The sequence below is a fragment of the Adelges cooleyi genome, unplaced genomic scaffold (genome assembly GCF_023614345.1).
Source record: "Adelges cooleyi isolate 19-005CV unplaced genomic scaffold, UGA_ACOO_1.1 ACOO_flye_CR_arks_rails_tigmint_CR_PRNA_247, whole genome shotgun sequence".
Classification (NCBI taxonomy): domain Eukaryota; kingdom Metazoa; phylum Arthropoda; class Insecta; order Hemiptera; family Adelgidae; genus Adelges; species Adelges cooleyi.
In genome coordinates this window covers 3703665-3724693 of record NW_026095912.1, presented here as the reverse complement: position 1 = coordinate 3724693, position 21029 = coordinate 3703665, and the positions used below count along the sequence as shown (strand labels likewise).

Genomic DNA, 21029 nt, shown 5'->3' with positions numbered 1-21029 from the left:
TGACAATACACATGCAGGGGCACCTGAAGAAATAAATACCGACATTTGTGAAAGGGTTCATCAGAGTTTTGCAGTGTTATGGGGAAGATGCTAAAATAGGGGAGACGGAAAAATTATATTTTAATTTTAAAATTAATATTTAACGTTTTATTACTGCACAATTTCAATTATTTTGATAACTTGTGGTTTGTCATATCTTAAATAAAGAAAGCAAAAAACTATTTTTATAAAATTGAATTGAGTATACATTACTTCTAACTATAAATTATTATATTTTGAATATTTTGTCTTGTTCCGTACTGGGTCACAATCGCAAAATAACAGTTATAGAAACAATGAAACATACCTAAAAATTTGTATTATGATATTAACAATATCAACTATTTCTAACAGGGTACTAAATTATAATTTTAAATTGCTATAACTTTCACAATAATTTACAATTTTTCTATGATTATGTTATTTTGTTATTTCTTCTATTTATTACATGTTACATTTTACTATGTACGTACAGTTATTGATAGAGGTTACAACTAGCCAATAATGAAAGAGCTAGCTGAACGTACATGGCTGTTAAGTATCATTTTTGCAAACATAAGATACTAAAGACGACCTGATAAATCGACGTAAAGAACGATGACATAATGATTTCCAAATCAGAATGTAGAAAAAAGTTATAGGTTCAGCCAAGTAATAAAAAAAATAATACATGGAAATTCAACCTAACCAATTTACATTTTTTTGTTAAATGATATAACATTTATTTTTTATCTCTAAATATGGTGGCCGTTATAATAAACTTTTTCACACGTTCTAATGGTTATAAAACAGCGTTTCGATGATAATAACATAATTTATCACTATTAATGTTAATTTATACCACCTCTCGCAAATACAAGAAAATATCGTTTATGAGGTGACTGATAATGCTGACGGTAAGAATTATTTAATTTATATATGTTATATTATAAGTAAGCTACCATTCATGCCTAATATGATCTACACCTAAAAAAATTGTTTCTAGTAAACCATTCAATGACCACTACTACGTTCTTTTACTTAAAAAACTATTTACGATTTCAACAAAATAATAAAAAGGAAATGGAAAGAATAATTGAAGAAGAACAGCAAAGATTAATTGAAGAAAAAAAAATCAAAAGAATAATTGAAGAATAATTGAAGAAAAAGAAAAGAAAAGATTAATGGAAGATAAAGAAATTAAAAAAATAATTGCCAAGGATAAAGAATATAGGGCAATGTACCAAAAAAAATCCGTGATGATAGACAAGCAAGGGGACCTGAAGATAAAAATAACGGCATTTATAATAGGGTTTATCAAAGTTTTGCAGGGTTATGGGGAGAGAGGAAGACGCTGAAATAATGGAAACGGAAAAATTATTATTATTTTGAAATTTTGTTTAAATTTTTGTTACTGCACTATTTCAATTATTTTGACAACTTGTGGCTTGTCTCGTATATAAAATAAACAAAGCAAAAAAAAAAATGTGTATTAAATTGAATTAAGTATATATTATACCTACCTGTGAATAATTATATTTTGAATATTTTGTCTTGTTCCGTATAAATAAATAAATATATGTATATATTTATAATACATTTTATTTTAGATACCTGTTTGGTGGTTTAACTATGTATATTAAAACATGGGTGTGCCCTTCAATTAGCTAATCACTAATGTTTTAGTAGAACCTACATGGCTGTTAGGCATTTTTTTTGCACACATTAAGTCCTAATAATGACTAGGAAAGGCAACGGATGAAACAAATATCTTTGGCAACAACAATGGATGGGTAATGGAATGTAATAATAAAAATAGGAAAACATAAAAGGGATGATGGATAATAGAGATGGAAAATGATATTCGTTATGTGAGATATATGTGTATGTTTTAATTCATCCTAATTTATCCTAATTGTATTATTACTTTAAAGTTATTATTATATAATATTTCCACGTAACTTGTTTTGGTCCATCGATGATGTAAAAGTTGTATCTGATGTCAATGATGTTGATTTAATTTAAAACCTTTTACTGTATGTGTTGTTGTACAACTCTACACTTATCGTCCTTTAAAAGCAACGATATTTTCACCAATATGATTTATCGGTACTTTAGCAAATTGACCTAACTTAACCGTGATCATATCGATCAGTTTATTAGATTAACATTTTTATTTGATGTGTTATCAAGTACTTAACGGCTTTCGAAGTCCATAGAGGTTAAGACTTTACAGCCGTCTAAGGTCCCTTAACTCTAGTGGTTGTATCGATTTGCCCAGCTACCACCGAAGTCGATAATCACCACGTTTAACCGTACTACACACGACAACCAAAAAATATTGATATTTTTTAAGATTAATATTAAACTTAATATCCATCTAAACAGACATGAAAAACTGTTTAAAATTAGTTCTTATTACCTAACGTTCTGTAAATTCATGCCATCATTTAAAACACATAGAACTGCTGCCGTACTGACATGATTTTTGGTGTTAGGAACAAAATCGGTTGGCTACCTAATTTCGCCAAAAAAATTGGACATATGCCATTTCTGAACTTGCGATACAATTACTAGTGTAGAGTTTTGTTTTATATCATTTTATTCATATTGAACGAGACGGTGAGGTCATGTTTAAGTTTAATCGTAAAGGAAACCTTAATAGATTTGGTATTAAATCTGAGCAGGAAAAAAAAGTTAAGAAAATCTACACTTCATGCAGATACATCAATACATGGATATGACCTGCAATCTAATATCTCTAATCCACTATCCCTATTAATTCTCCTCCATAAACCTCCTCTATACTCCTTCATAATTCCTTAATTTTCCGCCATAATCCCTTTATCCTCCTCCATAATCCATAACGACGTAAGCATTGTGACACAAAACGTGACAGACACATATTCAGAATGACCTCCAGCAATAAGTCAAATACATATCAAAAAAATCCAGGACCCAAGAACAATTGATCCAAAAAATTTAAGAAAAGAAAGAACACCACTTTGACGACCCAGATAGATAAAGATCGATGGAATGCGGAATAACCTTACTAGAGATAAAAATAATGACGATGTAATAGCTACAGATGGGAATAGATGTAATAGATAAGTACACTTTAATTTTGTTTTCATCATGTAGTTGTTTGTATCTAGTATCTTGTTTTTGTGTTAAATGTATTTTTTTTTACTACATCTGTATGTATTATTAAATATATAGCAATCGATATTTTTACCATAAACTAGGGCATCTAAATAACAACATAAACTTATTTTTTGTACTCTCGTTTGTTGTATCAGTTTCAAAGTTATTATATTTTACACGTAGGCGAATTTTCGTTAAAGTACGACTACTAAAAAAAATGTTTAACATTATGTATTTCAAAGTTTCTTTTCTCATCTGCTCAATATACTTTTTTACAGCAGCGTGGGTAAGTAAAACATAGATAATAAAATTAAGAATTAGAAAAAAAAAGTCATGCCTAAAACAGAAATTACATTAGTTATGTTAAAGGACCTACAATATTAGGTAACGTATAATATGATGTTTTGCAGAGCTTGAGACTCACCTTATGGTGAAGTTGGTACTGACTAGTATCGCACCTCTATTATATCAAAAAAAGGCTGTTTTATAAATATTACTACTTTAATAGTATATCATAACGGCACAATATATTATTAATTAAATAATATAATATATTCATTATTTATTTCCAAATTTTAACTGTGAATAAATAAACTTTTTCAACACTAACCCCTCAGTTCCAAAGTTGAGAATAAGAAAATATAATTAATGCCTAAAACAGAAATTATATTAGTTATTTTAAAGGACCTATATAATTAGACTGCGTATAATATGATGTTTTACAGAGCTTGGGACTAAGCGAAAAAGCTTTGAACACAATCGTTCAGTTAGTTGAGGATCACAGAGCACAAAATGGTGATAATAACAGAATCACAATGGTGGAGTATGAGCGGATAGATAACGACAATAGTAAATGGATAGCAAATTTTATATACATTACGATTAGGATTATTCAACTTTTATCAACTTTTATATTAAAGCATATTTAGTTTGTAATAAAACCAGAATAAAAGCAAGCGTTTTTGAAGGCATGGTTAAACAATAATAAGTAATAAACTACTGTATCAAGATACACCTATTGTATAAAAAGATTTCATTTCAAATATCGTTTGGGTAGACGATAATTCCAAAAAAAAAAATTATAGTTTTTTCGTTTCTCACATCTGGTACACCGTATTTCGAGAAAAAAAACTGTAGTCCCAATTTGTTCATACGTTCTTATGATATGGACACATATGAGATCTGTCTTCTGACAAAATGTCAACTAAAAGGTCCCAAAATTACGGCTTAAAAACCCAAAAACAAAAATATTTGCTTCTCCAAATGGGAAAGGAGGGGGGAGGGAACGTTTTAGTTTCAATAGGTAGCTTAGATGGTGTTGTTTTTGTAGTGGTGTGTTGAAAATAGTCGAATTAGTTTCCAATGTGTATGAAATGGTCTTTACATAGTTCTACCGATAAATGGACAAACCAGACAATTATCATAAATCCCTTCCCCTGAAAAGGATAACATTTTTTTCTTTTTTATATGCAGATTTAAAGTATTAATTCTGAAAAAAAAAAGAATAATTGCACTTAAACCGTAGTCCGTAGTTTCTATGTTGATCATCGTGAAAATATATTGTTCATCAAAATTGATGTCAATCACTTTACCTAGTACGATCAACTCAAATAATAATATAACCTTTTAAGCACAATATTGCAATAATTAGGTACAACGCGCCTATAATATCTGTATTACGATTACAGATTTACATAGAAGACTTTATATAAAAGTAATTTTACCACATTCAGCCGTGATAATACGTTATATTTTGTGATCCCTCTATGACCCCACTGTTTTGTTTTATTTTTATTATTAACTTGACATGGACATTTTTTTTAGACTAACGATTAATAGTTGCCCAGAAAAGCACATTTCTTTTGGCTTGCTTTTGCTGAGTAATAGCTAAAGAACTGCAATTTAATAGCCGCAAACAATAGTTTTATAAATGAAGACAAATTTTCAATAAATATGTTATTATGTTATAACTACATTTAATTATTTTGACCCTTTTAAATTAACATCGAGTTTTATAGATAAAAAGTTTCATAATGACGAACAGGACTACAATTACAAATTCGATAGTGTAGCTATGATCGATGATAAAAGTTTACCGGATCTATTGATATATTTGAGCAATTTGGAAAAGATAATTGACGGTTGGGAGGTAATACCGAGAAATAGTATTTACAAAAAGAAATGTTCTCTCTAACAAAATACATAAGAAAGTTAATTAATATTATTTTATTTATGTAATTAATATTAGGGAAAAACTTTCACTACATACGAAGTAAATCTTTTTGTAAACATTTTCAAAAAAAAAGACAAAAAAGGTTTTGAAGGCAAAGACGTAGGCAATAGCGACCCTGACGGCCTTCTTACCCATGCTGAATTAGTTAGCCTAATTCAGGACGATTTACTCCTAGAACCCAAACATAAAGAGGAAATAAAGAATGAATTTAACGGTAAGAATTTATTAAGAATATGCTTAAAGTTTGGTAACATTAAAAACTGTCATTTATTTTTAGATGGAGATTCGATTAACGCACTAATGTTCTTGGCGACAATATTAAAACATAAACCAAATGTAAGAAAACGTTTCGCTGTAAAGCCAAATCTTACTTCATGTTGTATGTGTGCTAAATTTTCTGTGTTATAATAATAACCTGTATTTAATTTATATTCAGGGTAAAGGTCTTGACATATTACAGCTAAGAAAATGCTCCGCTTTGTATACATCGTTTTATGATAACTTCCCTACTGAAGGCCTAATAGACTTATTTCTAGCGTTACAAATCGTTTCCTATAATTATGTTGGGTTACTGTTAAAGTTGAATCACGTCCGTAAGTGTAAATTTATATTACTTTGAAATAAATTCTTCATAATTCATTTTTTATAAAAAAAAACTGTTTAATAACCTGATTATAGAGCCCCCTGCTAACGAGCTGCAAGAGCTCTTGGTCTTTTTGTCGGAATATAATAAGGAGGTTGACGAAAATGTAATATATTGAATAACGTTTAAAATTGTACACTGTATTAATAACATTTACATAATAAGTTCTGCTCAATAATAATGTATAATGATGATGTTGCAGTCAAAGCATTTCACTACTCCTGATGTTAGAGATATGATTAAGGAGTTCTCTAGGTTCGACATAAACTGTGACGGTGTGCTCAGCTATATTGAATTTTCCCCGCTTGCTAGAGATTACTTATTAACAGAAGATATTTTAAGTAATATAAGTATTATATTTTATTTAATCGTTTCTAATAAACATTTTGATTTTTACTGTAATAGCTATGTATAATACATATACATAGGTTATCCCATTGAGATTAGAACAATTAAATAACTTTTGTTCTAGTGAATATTTTTAAGATTTTTTTTAGCAGATAAAAACGGGCTTAGTCTACCACATAGCCCTTCCTACTCTTTAAACTTTAGTAACTTAAAAAGTAACTATCCAAATCTGGATATCGACCAGTAAAAATCTTCAGCAAATTATTCCTAACAAAATGGCCTTCTTGATTTTTTTAAACAAAATAAAAAAATAATAAAAGTAAAATTATTAAGTGCAATAAAAAAAGTGATGATTATAGCTAATAGCTTTATACTAATTTCTAATAATTAATTTAAAAAAAAATCTTAAAAATATTCACTAAAATAAAAGTTATTTTATATTATTATATTATTTTATATGTCTTAAACTTTGACGGTGTGTTCAGCTATTTGCAATTTAAACCGCTTATTAGAGATTACCTAATAACAGAAGACATTTTGAGTAATTACTATAAATATGTTATAACGTTAAGTATTTTATTTTATTTAAACATTTTGTTTTTTACAGTAGTTATCATGAATAATTCATATACATATACATTTATATATATATATATATATATATATATAATATAATATATATATATATTATATAAAAGTATAATACAATACTAATACTAAGTAAATAATAAGTACAGCTTTCCTTCATGTTTTGTTACTTCTGAATTAGAGTTTTTATATTATAAAATATTTTTTTTACTTATTCCGTTTTCTGAATAAAAATATCAAATTATACTTTTTTGATTTTTACTAATTTTAAGAATTTTTTTTATTTTAGATAACTCTGGCATCCCAGAACTTAAATCGGTCGCCAAACTCTACCACCTCACACAAACAGAACCAACCGATAATGAGACGCATTTTAATCACGATGGTATGAATCATTTATTTTATATATACCGAATTTTGTATACATTTAAAAACCCGTTTCTAGATAAATGTTCATTGAACACTGCTACGTTCTTGTTCTTAAAATACTATTTACGTTTTGAACGAAATAATAATGAGAGCGATGACAACGTGACAACGAATCAATCAAATGTCATGGTAAATAACAATTTGGCAATGGATGAAGCGTATGCCCGGAGACTTAATGATGAATGGGCCATGGAAGATATAAATGTCCCAGGCAACTATGAAACGGCAATGGAAGAACCAAATGTCCGGGGAGATATTTATGGAAGGGCAAAGGTAGAAACCAATGTCCAGAGAAATAATAATGGAAAGGCAATAGAAGAAACAAATGCCAGTGGCAACTATGTAATGTGGACAGAAGAAGAAACCGAAGCCCGGCTCAACTATGAAAAGTATATGGCAGGAACAGTTACCCCGGCAAATAATAGAAAAGCCAGGAATCCAGCAAATGTCGGAAGAAATTATAGAAGGAAAATGAAAAAAGGGAGTTATGAAAGGGCCCCAGAAGGATCTCTTGATGAGTGGTTGGGGTTTTAATGAAGAAGTATTGTAAGGACACTGAAATAGTGGAGACAATAAAAATATTATTAATTTACAATTTTGTTTAACGTTTTGTTATTGTTCCATTAAAATTTTTTTTGTCTTAAACTTTTGGCTTTTCTCGTATTTTAAATAAAGAAAACAAAAAAAAATGTATTCAATTGATTTAAGTATAATTTTCAAAGCTTTTTGTAAAGTTAATTAAATTATAAAAAGCTTAAGGGGAAACTCTTTTTTTTTCGTTATATTCCTTATTTGTTTTTCAATCAACTGTAATTGTGTTTCTAGTGTTTTTAAAAATAAATAAATATTTTTCAGGGGAAAAGCATTGTTAGTTTTTATTAATCTTTTTTTTGTTATAAAGTTGTTTGTATTATTTAGTACATAATCACTTATGTTTTTACCACAAACTTGAGTATCTACAAAAACAACAACTCATTTATATAAACACGTTTATTGTCTTCAGCGTCAAAGATTTTTTATTTTACATTTTACCTATTTGAATTGTTGTTTAAGGTATCGAATAAAATCGTTATCATATTTAATAATAAAAATGTTAAATATATAATTAAGCTATTAATATGATTTTAAAAGTTAAGAAGTAAATGTTTTTAGCTAACATTATTATTTCATTGAAAAAATAACTTCAGTATAAAATTTGAATAACTATAACCAACTATCCACTTCTATTTCAAAATAATATGAGAGGTTATCCAGCTGTCGACATTGAGCGTCGTTATAACCAGATCTCGTTAAAAAATAGACGTTTATCTAAGGATACACTTTTAATTTTTTTAATTTTTTACGGTTTATTTTAAATGATAAACTGATGGTAAATCATCATTAATTTCTGTTACGTTTTAAAAATAATATGGAGTAATGTTTAATTTAATTAGAAAATATTAGACACATTTTAGAAAATCTAATGCACATTTCCATTATCACCACTTAAACGCATAACATTGATAACAACATTTAACCATACATACATTTTTAATCAGCGATAAATGACCATGTAATTTAACTCGCGATAAAGTACATTTTTAACAACAGATAAAATTTAAAACATGGATTATGCAACAGAATTTTTTTTAACTCCAGTTGAACCAGCATGTTTATGTGTAAATATTGATGTAACTCGACATAAGTAAATGTGATGTCGTACGATAAGTCAGTAAATGGCGGTTATAAATTTACATGTTTTTTAGTTTAGAATACAAACAGTATGATTTTTAATTTTTACTTGGTCTCAATCTCAAACTAGTTTCTTATTTATTAGTTTTTTGAATGTTACAATTGTTTGTTTCCTACATCAAGTACATATGTTGTTTTGTGTTACATGTGTTTTTTTTACTTTACTTGTTTGTATTATTAAGTTCATATTCACCTATGAATATGAAAACGCAAACGGGGGCTATCTACACCAATAACGACGACTCATTTATTTAATCGTATTAGCTGTACTCAGTTCCAATGTTATTTTATTTTACACGTAAGCGAATTTTTGTAAAAGAACTAAAAAAAAAGTAAAACAATATGTATTTCAAAGTTTCTTTTCTTATCTGCTCAATATACTTTTTTAAAGCAGCGTGGGTAAGTAAAAAATAGATGATAAAATAAAGAAGCAGAAAAAAAAGTCATATCTATAACAGAAATTACATTAGTTATTTTAAAAGATCAATATAATTAGACTGCGTGTATAATATGTTGTTTTGCAGGGCTTGGGACTTAGCCAAAAGGCTATGAATACAATCGTTATGTTAGTTGAGGATTACAGAAATGAAAATGGTGACGAGGACAGAATCACAATGGAAGAGTATGTGCGGAAGGATGAGGACTTAAGTAAATATATATTTTACATACATTACGATAGTCAGGGTTATCCAACTTTTATCTTACAGTATTTTATTATGAGATAATTCAAAATTGTCTGATCTTAAAGGTGTCACATCATATTTAATTTAAAAAAAAAAAAATTTTTATTTAAGTTAAAAAAAATGTTTTAGAAAGTTATTATTAAGGGGTTGATTTAGAAAGTCAAATGACTACCTAAAGTCATACATACTATGTATGAAATTTGAATAGCCTAGTACAACTGGACGTACATATTATGATCGCTGTGTTTAGTGAGCGCTACAACACAGTAGAAACTGTGCAAGCGGAGAGTAATATTACCTTATAAACTGTAAAGTTTACAATACTAATAATACTGTCACGTTCAGCTTAAATTTAACTGTAACATATGCTACAAATTATGAAGTATAAAGACGTTTTAGCTTCGAATGGGTAGCTAACAAGGCGTTTTTTTAAAATGATGTGTAAAAATAGTCGAATAAGTTCATATTGTGTATGAAAAGTTTTGAAGACATAGTTCTACCGATAAACGGGACGAACCAAAACAATATCATAAATCCTTTCCCTTTACAGTATGAGGTCTGAAAATTAGTCCGAAGGTAGATCTAGAATGGGTCTGTAAAATAATATAACATTTTTTTTTAAAGTTGATAGTCATAGTTTTTTTATTAGGAAAATACAAAAAAAAAAATAATTGCACTTTGACCGTAGTTATTGCATGAATGAAATAACAATCAACAGGTAAAATATATAAACTGTTTATCAAAATTGATGTCAATCACTCTATATCATACAATCAACCCAATTACTAAAATAACTTGTTAAGAATATTATTGCAATTAGGTAAGATGTCTTAATCTGTATTTTCAACATTGCAGATCCACATTAAAGACTTTTTATAGAAGTAATTTATCACATTCAGCCGTAATAATTCGTTTAGTTCTGTGACACCACTGTTCTGGATTTTTTTATTATTAACTTGACATGGTCATTTTTTTTAGACTTACAATTAATAGTTGCCCAGAAAAGCACATATCATTCAACTTGTTCTTGCTGAGTTATGGCTAAAAAACTGCAATTTTATAGCCGCAAACAATAGATTTATAATTAATGAAGATAAATTTTCAATGAATAATTTATGTTATAACTAGATTTAATTATTTTGCCCATTTTAAATTTACATCGAATTTTATAGATAGAAAATTTTATAAAGATGATAATGACTACAACTACAAATTCGATAGTGTAGCTATGATCGATGATAAAAGTTTACCGGATCTATTGATATATTTGAGCAATTTGGAAAAGACAATTGACGGTTGGGAGGTAATAGCGAAAAGTAGTGCATACAAAAAGAAATGTTCTCTCTAACAAAATACATAAGAAAGTTAATTAATATTATTTTATTTGTGTAATTAATATTAGGGAAATACTTTTACTACTTTTGAAGTACAACTTTTCATGAAAGTTTTTAAAGCCGAAAATGGTGAAAAAGACGGGCTTCTTACCTATGCTGAATTAGTGAACTTAATTGACCACGCTTTAAGCCTAATACCCAAATTTGGGGAAGAAATAAAGCATGGATTTAATGGTAAAAATGTATATAAAACATGCTTATAGTTTGGTAACATTAAAAACTGTCATTCATTTTTAGATGGAGATTCGATTAACGCACTAATGTTCTTAGTGACCATATTAAAACATAAACCAAATGTAAGAAAACGTTTCGCTGTAAAGCCAAATCTTATTTCGTGTTGTATGTGTGCTAAAATTTCTGTTTTATAAACATAAATCGTGTTTAATTTGTATTTAGGGTAAAGGTCTTGACATAGCACAGCTAAGAAAATGCTCCGCTTTGTATACATCGTTTTACGTGAATCTTCCTACTGAAGGCCTAATAGACTTATTTCTAACGTTAAAAATCGTTTCCGATGGTTATGTCGGTTTGCTATTTGAGTTCGATCACGCCCGTAAGTGTAAATTTATATCACTTTGAAATAAATTCATCATAATTCATTTTTTATAAAAAAAAACTGTTTAATAACCTGATTATAGAGCCCCCTGCTAATGAGCTGCAAGAGCTCTTGGTCTTTTTGTCAGAATATAATAAGGAGGTCGACGAAAATGTAATATATTGAATAACGTTTAAAATTGTATACTGTATTAATAACATTTACATAATAAGTTCTGCTCGATAATTATGTATAATGATGATTTTACAGTCAAAGCATTTTACTACTCTTGATGTTAGAGATATGATTAAGGAGTTCTCTTCGTATGACGTAAACAATGACGCTGTGCTCAGCTACTCGGAATTTAAATGGTTTGTTAGAGATTACTCAATAACAGAAGATATTTTAGGTAATTATCTTACATATGATACAAGTATTATATATTATTAAATTAATTAGTCAATAAAGGGAAAATAGCGGAAAAAATTCTCATTTTTATTTAAACAAATACTAATATGAACATATTTAAAAAAAATTACTTTTTATGTCTTTTTACATTAATAATTTTATTTATCTACATAATATTACACATTTGACGTGAGTTACATATCACATATTATTTTTAAATGTTGTCTATAAGTTTGAAATCGTTAATATACCATTTTATTAATATATTATTTTAGCTTCTATTGTAAGAGTAACCTACATAATTGACGATGCATTCTACCTTTCGATAACAAATCAGTCTTTTAGACAAATAACTGTAGTTTATATTATTTGTATTATATAGATTTGTACATTTTTTGGTGATAATTTTTTTTAAGTATGTTCATACTGTTTTTTTTGTAAAACTATTGGTTTAAATCAAAAAGCATAAGAGAGCTTTTTAGTAGGAAATTATGTCATAAGCATTTTTTGGTTAAAACTTTTTTTAATATTTGCAATATTTTTTAAGTAATTGACAAAAGCTCAACATTTTTAACTTTCCGGAGTTAAAAAAAAAGCTTCAGTCCGATCGATGGGGACATTAAGTATACTAAAGTACATATATCAATAAGATATTAACAAAAAAATTTGGTTTGGAATTTTTTGCTCTATTTGCCAAAATGTTATCTTTATTTACAGGCCTATAATGTATAATACATGATTTTATATATGTATATATATAATACATTACTATTACTAATATACATTTTTAATTCATGTTTTGTTATTATTTCTCAATTACATTTTTTGTATAATAAAATATTTTTGTGACCGTTTTCTAAACAAAAATACTGAAATAAATATTTTTGATTTTTACTATTTTTAAGAAATTTTTTTGATTTTAGATAACACTGGTACTCCGGAACTTAAATCGGTCGCCAAACTCTACCACCTCGCACAAACAGAACCAACCGGTAATGGGGCGCATTTTAATCACGATGGTACGAATATATTGTATCATATTTTTTTACTTTAGAAATGTTGTACGATAAGAAGGTACCATTCATGCCTAAATTAATATACACCTAAAAAAAACTGTTTTCAGAAAACTTTTCCATGACCACTGATACGTTCTTTTACTTGAAATTCTATTTACGTTTTGTACAAAATAAAGAAGACGGAATTAAGGAAATGACAACGAAAACATCAAATGACATGGCAAATGAAAATGTAGGAAAAACTTATGTCCAGAGCAGTTATAATGGAAGGGCAATGGAAGAAACAAAAGTCCAGGGCAATAATTATGGAAGGGCAACGGTAGAAACTAACAAATATGCAAGATTGGAAGAAAAATATTCCGGTATTTATGAAAGGGTTTATCAGAGTTTTGGAGGAATTGTAGGTAAAAGTGATGTCCAGAGCAATAATAATAATAACAAAGCAATGATTCAAATAAATCCCTGGGACTATAATTATGGATTCGAAAATACTGGAAAGACAAAGAAAGAAAGAAAATATTTAAGTGATCGTCAAAAGCTTTTGGGGTGGTAATAAAGAAATATTGCAAGGAAACTGAAATAGTGGAGACGATAAAATTATTATTCATTTACAATTTTGTTTAACGTTTTGTTACTGTTCCATTAAAATTTTTTTTTCATAAAATTGTTGTTTTTTTCGTATTTTAAAAAAAGCAAAAAAAAAAAAAATTAAGCATGATTTTGCCAGTATCATGTGAAATTAATTTAATTATAAAAAGGTGGAACAGAAACACATTTTGGTTTATATCAATTATTCATTGCTTTCATTAACATATCTTATTGTAGTATAATATGTTTCCAATGTTTTGTAGAATAAATTAATACTTTTAGCGGAAAGCATTATTAGTTTTTTATTAACTTTTTTTTTACAATATTTGTTTGTATCATTTAGTATTTATGTTTTTACCACAAACTTGAGCATCTACAAAAACAACAACTCATTTATTGAATCACGTTTATTGTCTTCAGCGACAAAGATTTTTTATTTGACATTTTACCTAATCGAATTGTCGTTTAAGGTATCGAATAAAATCGTTATCATATTTAATAATGAAAAATTTTAAATGTATATTTAAACTATTAATATGAAATCTTTAAAAGTTAATATTAAGAGGTTACTTTAGGAAGTAAGCTTTTTTAGCTAACATAATTATTTCATTGGAAAAATAACTTTAATATAACATTTGAATAACTCAGTACATCTATACACAGCTCTCAAATTGGTAGGGGTGGGGCATAAGGGGTTGATTTCCAAATTATTTGTTTAACAATTTATAGCTTAATTTTTATGAGTGATGTTTTCTTATAGGTAAAAAAAACGTCGGGTACGTTTTTTCTTTTAAAATAAAAACGTCTCCCAACTTTTTTTGTTCTATGTTGAGCACTGGAGAATTACATATAATCGCAGTATTAAGTGTGTACACAAATAAGGCAGTATAAAGATGTTTATGATTAATGATTTTCATTATTAAGAAAATGTTTATGGCTTTTACTAAAGTCTGCTTCATTAAAAAGTTAGATTTTAATTGACTTTTAACTGAAATTTATTAATCAAAGATTTATTACAAGGCCACAAAATACATTTTATTAAATCGTAGCTCTTAACTTTCTCAGTCTTGTAATAAACTATTAGTACTAAAATTTTAACTGTTAGTACTATTTGGTTTGTGTAGATGTGACCGATGATAAAACTGTGTCAGAATTACCGATGTATTTGGCCAATCTGTAAAAAGAATCTGATGACTGAGAGGTAATAACGAAATAATAAGTTTTAATAAATTGATCTACCTATATATTTTTTTTTTTAAATACGTAAAAAAAATTAACATATATTATTTTTGTTCGGTATTTATTCAATACTAGAATACTATTACAATGAATTAGTATTATCACATTGCACTTCAACATAAAAATATAATTATAATATTATTAATTCACAATTTTCTTTAAGTTTTTATTATTACTCCTCGGTTTCAGTTATTATATTATTAGGTATAAACATTTGGCTTGTTCAAGTACTTGATTTATGAGTAACTAGGTTTTGGTTTTTAGATAACCTTAGTTCGTGTTGGATTGTTATTTGTTCAGTCAATCTATAGGAACACCTTTTATATTTCTGATAAAACTATTCGATATGTATGGTGTATTTGTTTGCTTCAAATGGTATCTAATAGGTATAGGTACATATATGATTTTGTTACAGACTTGTTTTGAAATCTTAACAAAACTTGTGGTAAACTATATTTATTTGTATTACTACATAAACAGCCACGCCATGTTTTTGCTAATTACATAAAATCACAATCACCTTTAGTATGTTAAAAAGAACAATAACACATTTATTTAAATGCGTTTATTGTCTTTAGATGTAGTTAACAACGATTTTTTTTTGCACAATTTGCTTAAAGTGCTTAAATAAAAAAAAACCATCATGTATTTTCAAGTGTCTATTATTTTTTACGCGTTATATTTTTTCATGGCAGCGTGGGTAAGTAAAACACAAATAATAATAATAAGAATTAATAAAAAAAATATATATACATAAGTCCAGGGATGGGCAAAATACAGTATCTTTTCGACTAAATACTAAATACTTGTATATTTTTTCAAGATATTAAACACAACGTCTGTAATGATTAATAATATTTTGTTTTGATATATAACATTTGTGTACTTGGCAAACGTACATTACATGTAGAAGTAATACTTCGCATATTTGCACCGTGTTACCACCTATTGGTATTCTATTGTATTAACAAAAGTAACTTTAACTTTACAAAGCATTGAATTATTAATGTTTAATGTAATCATTAATCAAAAATCAAAAAATCATCATTGCTATTACTTAATTTGAGATTTATATAATCTGTATGTATCTATTATGTATTAACATTATCTGCGTGCATTACTCTACCCCACTTCTGCACCTATCCTAAATTTTAAACTCAAATAATTTTAAAAGTTATTCTCCAAAACTGGTTATCAACCATTCAAAATTTTCAGCATATTATTCTTAATAAAATAGATATCTTGAATAAAAAAAATATATAATTCAAAAAAGTAAAACAGTTAATAGAAATGAAAATCGCGGTGTTTATAGCAAAAATGAGTAAAAAAATCTTAAAAATATTCACTAGAACAAAAAGAATTAAATTTGTCATATCTTTGTGGAACACCCTGTATACATATAAAAAAGTCACAGTTTAGACTCCTTATCATTAAGTAATATTTCACTTTCTGATTTATTTTCTACATTTTGAGTAATAAACTTATGGTTACCTTTTAGGAACATTAGTAGTTCAAATACGTCATAGATAATTTACATCTGATAGGGGATTGTACAAAACTAGCAAATGAAAAAAAAAATATTTCAGCAGAAGCGAACAATATGCAATGTATTTTGTATAAATAGCAAAAAAGCAAAATTCAAAAAGTATTTTTAATACTTGTACTTTAGATACTGCCCATCTCCGTATATGTGTAACTATATATTGATAGTCGGCTTTTTATAAAAATGTACACTAGTACGTGGTCTCCATATTATGAGTAATTGTTGTTTTTCCATTATATATAAAATACTTTTACAACTGTGGTATTATCAACTAGCCTAACGATTTACTATTTATCATGGAAGAGTAACGTGGCATTTTTAATTTCCATGAAATTGTATACAACATTGCTGCATCCTGGATAGGGACATCCGATTAGTGATATTAAATAGTGTGTATATACGGTGTTTTGCAGAGCCTTGGAATAAATAAAAGCCAAATCAACGCAGTAATTACAATGTTTGAGGAGTTCAGAGAAATGAAACAAGAAATTCCCAAAGTTATAAGGGTCGAATATACGTTAGACAAGAAACATAGTAAATATATAACAAATTTTACTTACATTACGATGAACAGGGTTATGTACATTAAAGGTTACAGTATTACAGGTTACAAAATTATATAATAGATAGTATTGTTGGGCTTAAGTTAATAGACTAAATTCGGTGGCTAGATATAATTAATAAAAAAACAATTATTAGAACGCACTGGTTAATATATTTTATCGATATTGTTTGTGCACTAACATTAGATTCATCACCCAAAACCGTATCAGTTATTTATTTAACATTGTTAACGGTGTAACATATTTATACATATTAATATTGTCTATCAATACTAAGATTAATGCATATTCGGTTTTTTTATTGATCAATTTGTTATAAAATAATAATCCTTAATTTTCCCAACCTTGTTAAAGACTATTTGTCAATTTGTTTTAATAACTATATAACTACAAACAATATTTGGTTTGTGTAGTTGTGATCGATGAAAAAACTGTGCCAGAGTATTTGATATCGATGGCTCATATAGAAAAGGAACTGGACTACTGGGATGTAATAAAATCATCTGCTTAATTGTTTTTTTTTTTTTAATACAGTTTAATAAATATATATATTTTTTTGTTTGTGTAATTAATATTAGGAAATAAGTTTGGCTACATTCGAAGTAAGACTTTTCGTGAGAATGTTTGACATACATGATCAAAAGGGTGCACACGACGGGCTTATTACTTATGCCGAATTAGTGAACTTACTTGACGTCGACTTAAACCTAGATCCTGACCTCGAGGAGAAAATAAAGAATGAACTCAACAGTAAACATTTATAGGATATGTGCTTAAGTTTAAAACACACTGTAAAAATGATTACTTTTAGATGACGAATCAATTAACGCACCAAAGTTCTTGGCGGCAATTTTGAAACATAAGCCAAAAGTAAGATAACGATTGCTGTGTGAACATATAAAATATACAATTTTCCATTTAGGGCAGAGGTCTTGACAAGGCACAGATAGAAAAATGCTCGGCTTTGTATAAACCGTGTTACGGTCACCTTCCTACTGCAAGCATAAAAGACTTACTTCAAACTTTGCATATCGTTTCCAATGATTATGTTTGGCTATTAGAGTTCGAGCACTTCCGTGAGTGTAAAATTATGCTACTGTGAAATAAATTTATTGTTAAAAAAATTTTAAAAAATATATTTAATAATCTGTTTGTAGTGCCCGCTGCTAATGAGTTACAAGAGTTACTTGTCTTTTGGTCGGAATACAATAAGGAGGTCGACGAAAGGGTAATGTTTTTAAACTATTAGAGATTTTTATGCTGTTTATAATTTACATAATTCATTCCGATCAATCAATGTATACTTAATGATGATATTGCAGTCACTGTTTTTGTTCACTAGTGAAGAAGTTAGGGAACATATTACCAACTTCGAGATGTACGACAGAAACCATGATGGTGTGATCAATTTGACGGAATTCTTACCGGTCGCTAGACTTTACTTCACCGAGGATAAAGCAAAAGCCTATTTGAAGAAATTTTCCGATTCCGACTGTAATAGTTATACATTTTATATTTAGAGTGATCATTTTGTCGTGAACCACTCAATATCTTATAGCGTTGAATAAGAAATTTAATTTTTTTTTTTTATAACTCATTTAAGTTAAAGAATAGTTGTTCAAAACTGGTTAACGACCCATTAGTAGTCTACATTATTAGTATAATATTCTTAATTTAAAAAGTTAATAAAATGTATACGTCACCATTTAAAACTAAAACAAATTGTGAAAGTTCGAGATCACATTGAATAAAAACAATATGAATAAAAAAAATAAAATTTCTTATTAAACCCCCCTAGGAGATATAGAGTGGTTCACATTTGACATGTTAATTATTTTCAATATATTTATTTTATTTTAGATACTTTCGAAAATTTTCAATCTGAACTCGTCGCTCAACTTTACCCCTACGGGCAAAATCCAGCCCTATTGAAGAAAAATTCTTATACCGGCGGTAAGCATCATTTATGTTAAATTATAAAATATGTTATACAATAATTCAAAGGTAGCATGATTAATTTGGTATTATAAAACTAAAACAACTGTTTCTAGACAATTGTTCAATGAGTGCTGCTATGTACTTGAAGATGATTTATTATTTACGTTTTGAAAATAAGGATCGTAACAAACGATTTTCAATGATAAGAAAGCTGGTAAGGCCACTGAAATTTTGGTGACGAAAAGAATCTAGCAATACTACCACATAGCACTTCAACACAAACATATTAATACAATATATATATTTATTTACTATTTTCTTTAACTTTTATCATTACACCTCATTTTTAATTATTATAATATTATAAACGTTTGGCTTGTACGGTGTTCCAAGTTATAATATATCTATTAAACTATTTTTTACAATACAGTTTGTATATATATATATATACCGAAATAAATTATATATACCTAGTTAACAAAATGTTCTTCTCTTTTAATTTACATTGGCTATTTTAATTTATTAAAATTTATTACATTAACTATACCGATTATTATTAACAGGTACTGAATTATAATTTTAAATTGCTTAAACCTTTAAACCGTTGAGTATAAACCAAAGTGTTAAACGTTATGTTTTTAAATGTTCGATTTATGCACAAAATGTGGCTAACGTTGGTCGTTATTGGATATCAAATTGTATGTTGTTGTATGTATCTTGTTAGAATATTCTTCATATTACGTTATTCTAGCCATTCTGTATCTACACCTTTTTTTTTTCATAAAACTATTCAGTTTGTTGATTTCCATTACCTAGTGCATATCGGATTTTGTGTTGGATGTGTGTGTGTTGGCTTTTATGGTATTTGTATTATTAAATACATAGTCACGTATGTTTTTGTCACACACTTGAGTTACCTACAAAAACAACAACCTAATAGATCGTTTTCGTCGTCTTCAGTGCCAAAGGTTTTTTATTCTACATAATATTAGCTAGTTTTCGGTTAATTAGGTACTTCGTTGTCGTTATCTTTGTTTATTTCCGAAAATGTGCATATTAACTACATAGGCTCACATGGGTTTGCTACGTACTTGAGTAAATACCAAAAATAATTGCATATTTGATCGCCTCTATTATTGTCCTACGTACCAAAAATTGTGTTTTTGAGTCGTAATTGAATTTCTGTTAGGTACTAAAATTTAATAAAATATTATGTATTTTAAAATTTCTCTTCTCTTCTGGGTGTTGTACTTTTTTACGGCAACACGGGTAAGTAAAATCAAACACCGAACACGGATAATAACATTAACAATTTTAAAAAAACAGCTATACCCAATACGGTAAGTGCATTAGTTATTTCAAAGGTCGTTTGCAGTGCATCGGACTGGGAGAGGACGATTTGACTACAATTGTTGGTTTTTTTGAAAAATATGAAGAAAGTAAAAATGAAAGCTCCAAACCTTTAGCCATGCAATATGTGCTGAATACAGGCTATAAAAAGTTGCATACAATATTTCCGTCCAAAAAAAGTAATGTTCTAACTTGCATTAACTATACTTACAAACAGGGTTACTCAATTTCATAATATTATATCTAGTATTTGTTTCTATGGGACAATCACTGTAGCTAAAAGATTTCATGTGATATCCTCCATTTGTGTAGGTATTGATATAAAAACTGTATAATTAAAATTGTAAAACAAATTTTAAGGGGTTATTTAAAAAAAACAATAGAAACCTTTGCATTAATTGTTTTTGTCCGCTACACGTCTTGTAGGCGAAAATACATTTATATCTTTCTCATTTGTGTCATCAGTTGGAGCCTAATAGTTAACTACAATTACATCACATTGGCGGCTCGCTATTCGAATGTAACATTAATTGACATCGTTCATTAATTGACACGAAAGTCTTTACGCTAGACAAAATGTTCATATTAACAAACAAACCCTATCTCTTTCTCGTGTCTCTTTTTTTTTAAGAGTATAA

General features: G+C 27.8%; 3 protein-coding genes and 1 long non-coding RNA gene across 4 annotated transcripts; all 4 read left to right on the top strand.

Moving 5' to 3' along the window:
* The first annotated feature begins 9316 nt into the window (after nucleotides 1-9316).
* Nucleotides 9317-11272, top strand: LOC126836852 (uncharacterized). Its single transcript, XR_007685409.1, has 4 exons — nucleotides 9317-9432; nucleotides 9659-9782; nucleotides 10990-11120; nucleotides 11220-11272. It is a non-coding gene; the product is annotated as an uncharacterized LOC126836852 (long non-coding RNA).
* A 1-nt stretch (nucleotide 11273) lies between these two features.
* Nucleotides 11274-13751, top strand: LOC126836851 (uncharacterized). The gene is made up of 7 exons (XM_050570508.1): nucleotides 11274-11385; nucleotides 11449-11507; nucleotides 11608-11764; nucleotides 11850-11920; nucleotides 12017-12155; nucleotides 13078-13173; nucleotides 13278-13751. Exons 2-7 carry the CDS (start codon nucleotides 11472-11474, stop codon nucleotides 13721-13723), a joined length of 945 nt encoding a protein of 314 aa, XP_050426465.1. The 5' UTR covers nucleotides 11274-11385; nucleotides 11449-11471; the 3' UTR covers nucleotides 13724-13751.
* A 1828-nt stretch (nucleotides 13752-15579) lies between these two features.
* LOC126836972 (uncharacterized) lies at nucleotides 15580-18205 on the top strand. Its single transcript, XM_050570692.1, has 6 exons — nucleotides 15580-15697; nucleotides 16954-17074; nucleotides 17517-17593; nucleotides 17682-17853; nucleotides 17915-17973; nucleotides 18026-18205. The coding sequence occupies exons 1-6, from the start codon at nucleotides 15641-15643 to the stop codon at nucleotides 18203-18205; spliced, it is 666 nt and encodes a 221-aa protein (XP_050426649.1). The 5' UTR covers nucleotides 15580-15640.
* A 258-nt stretch (nucleotides 18206-18463) lies between these two features.
* Nucleotides 18464-19312, top strand: LOC126837067 (uncharacterized). The gene is made up of 3 exons (XM_050570808.1): nucleotides 18464-18597; nucleotides 18964-19056; nucleotides 19155-19312. Exons 1-3 carry the CDS (start codon nucleotides 18480-18482, stop codon nucleotides 19277-19279), a joined length of 336 nt encoding a protein of 111 aa, XP_050426765.1. The 5' UTR covers nucleotides 18464-18479; the 3' UTR covers nucleotides 19280-19312.
* The last annotated feature ends 1717 nt before the right edge of the window (nucleotides 19313-21029 follow it).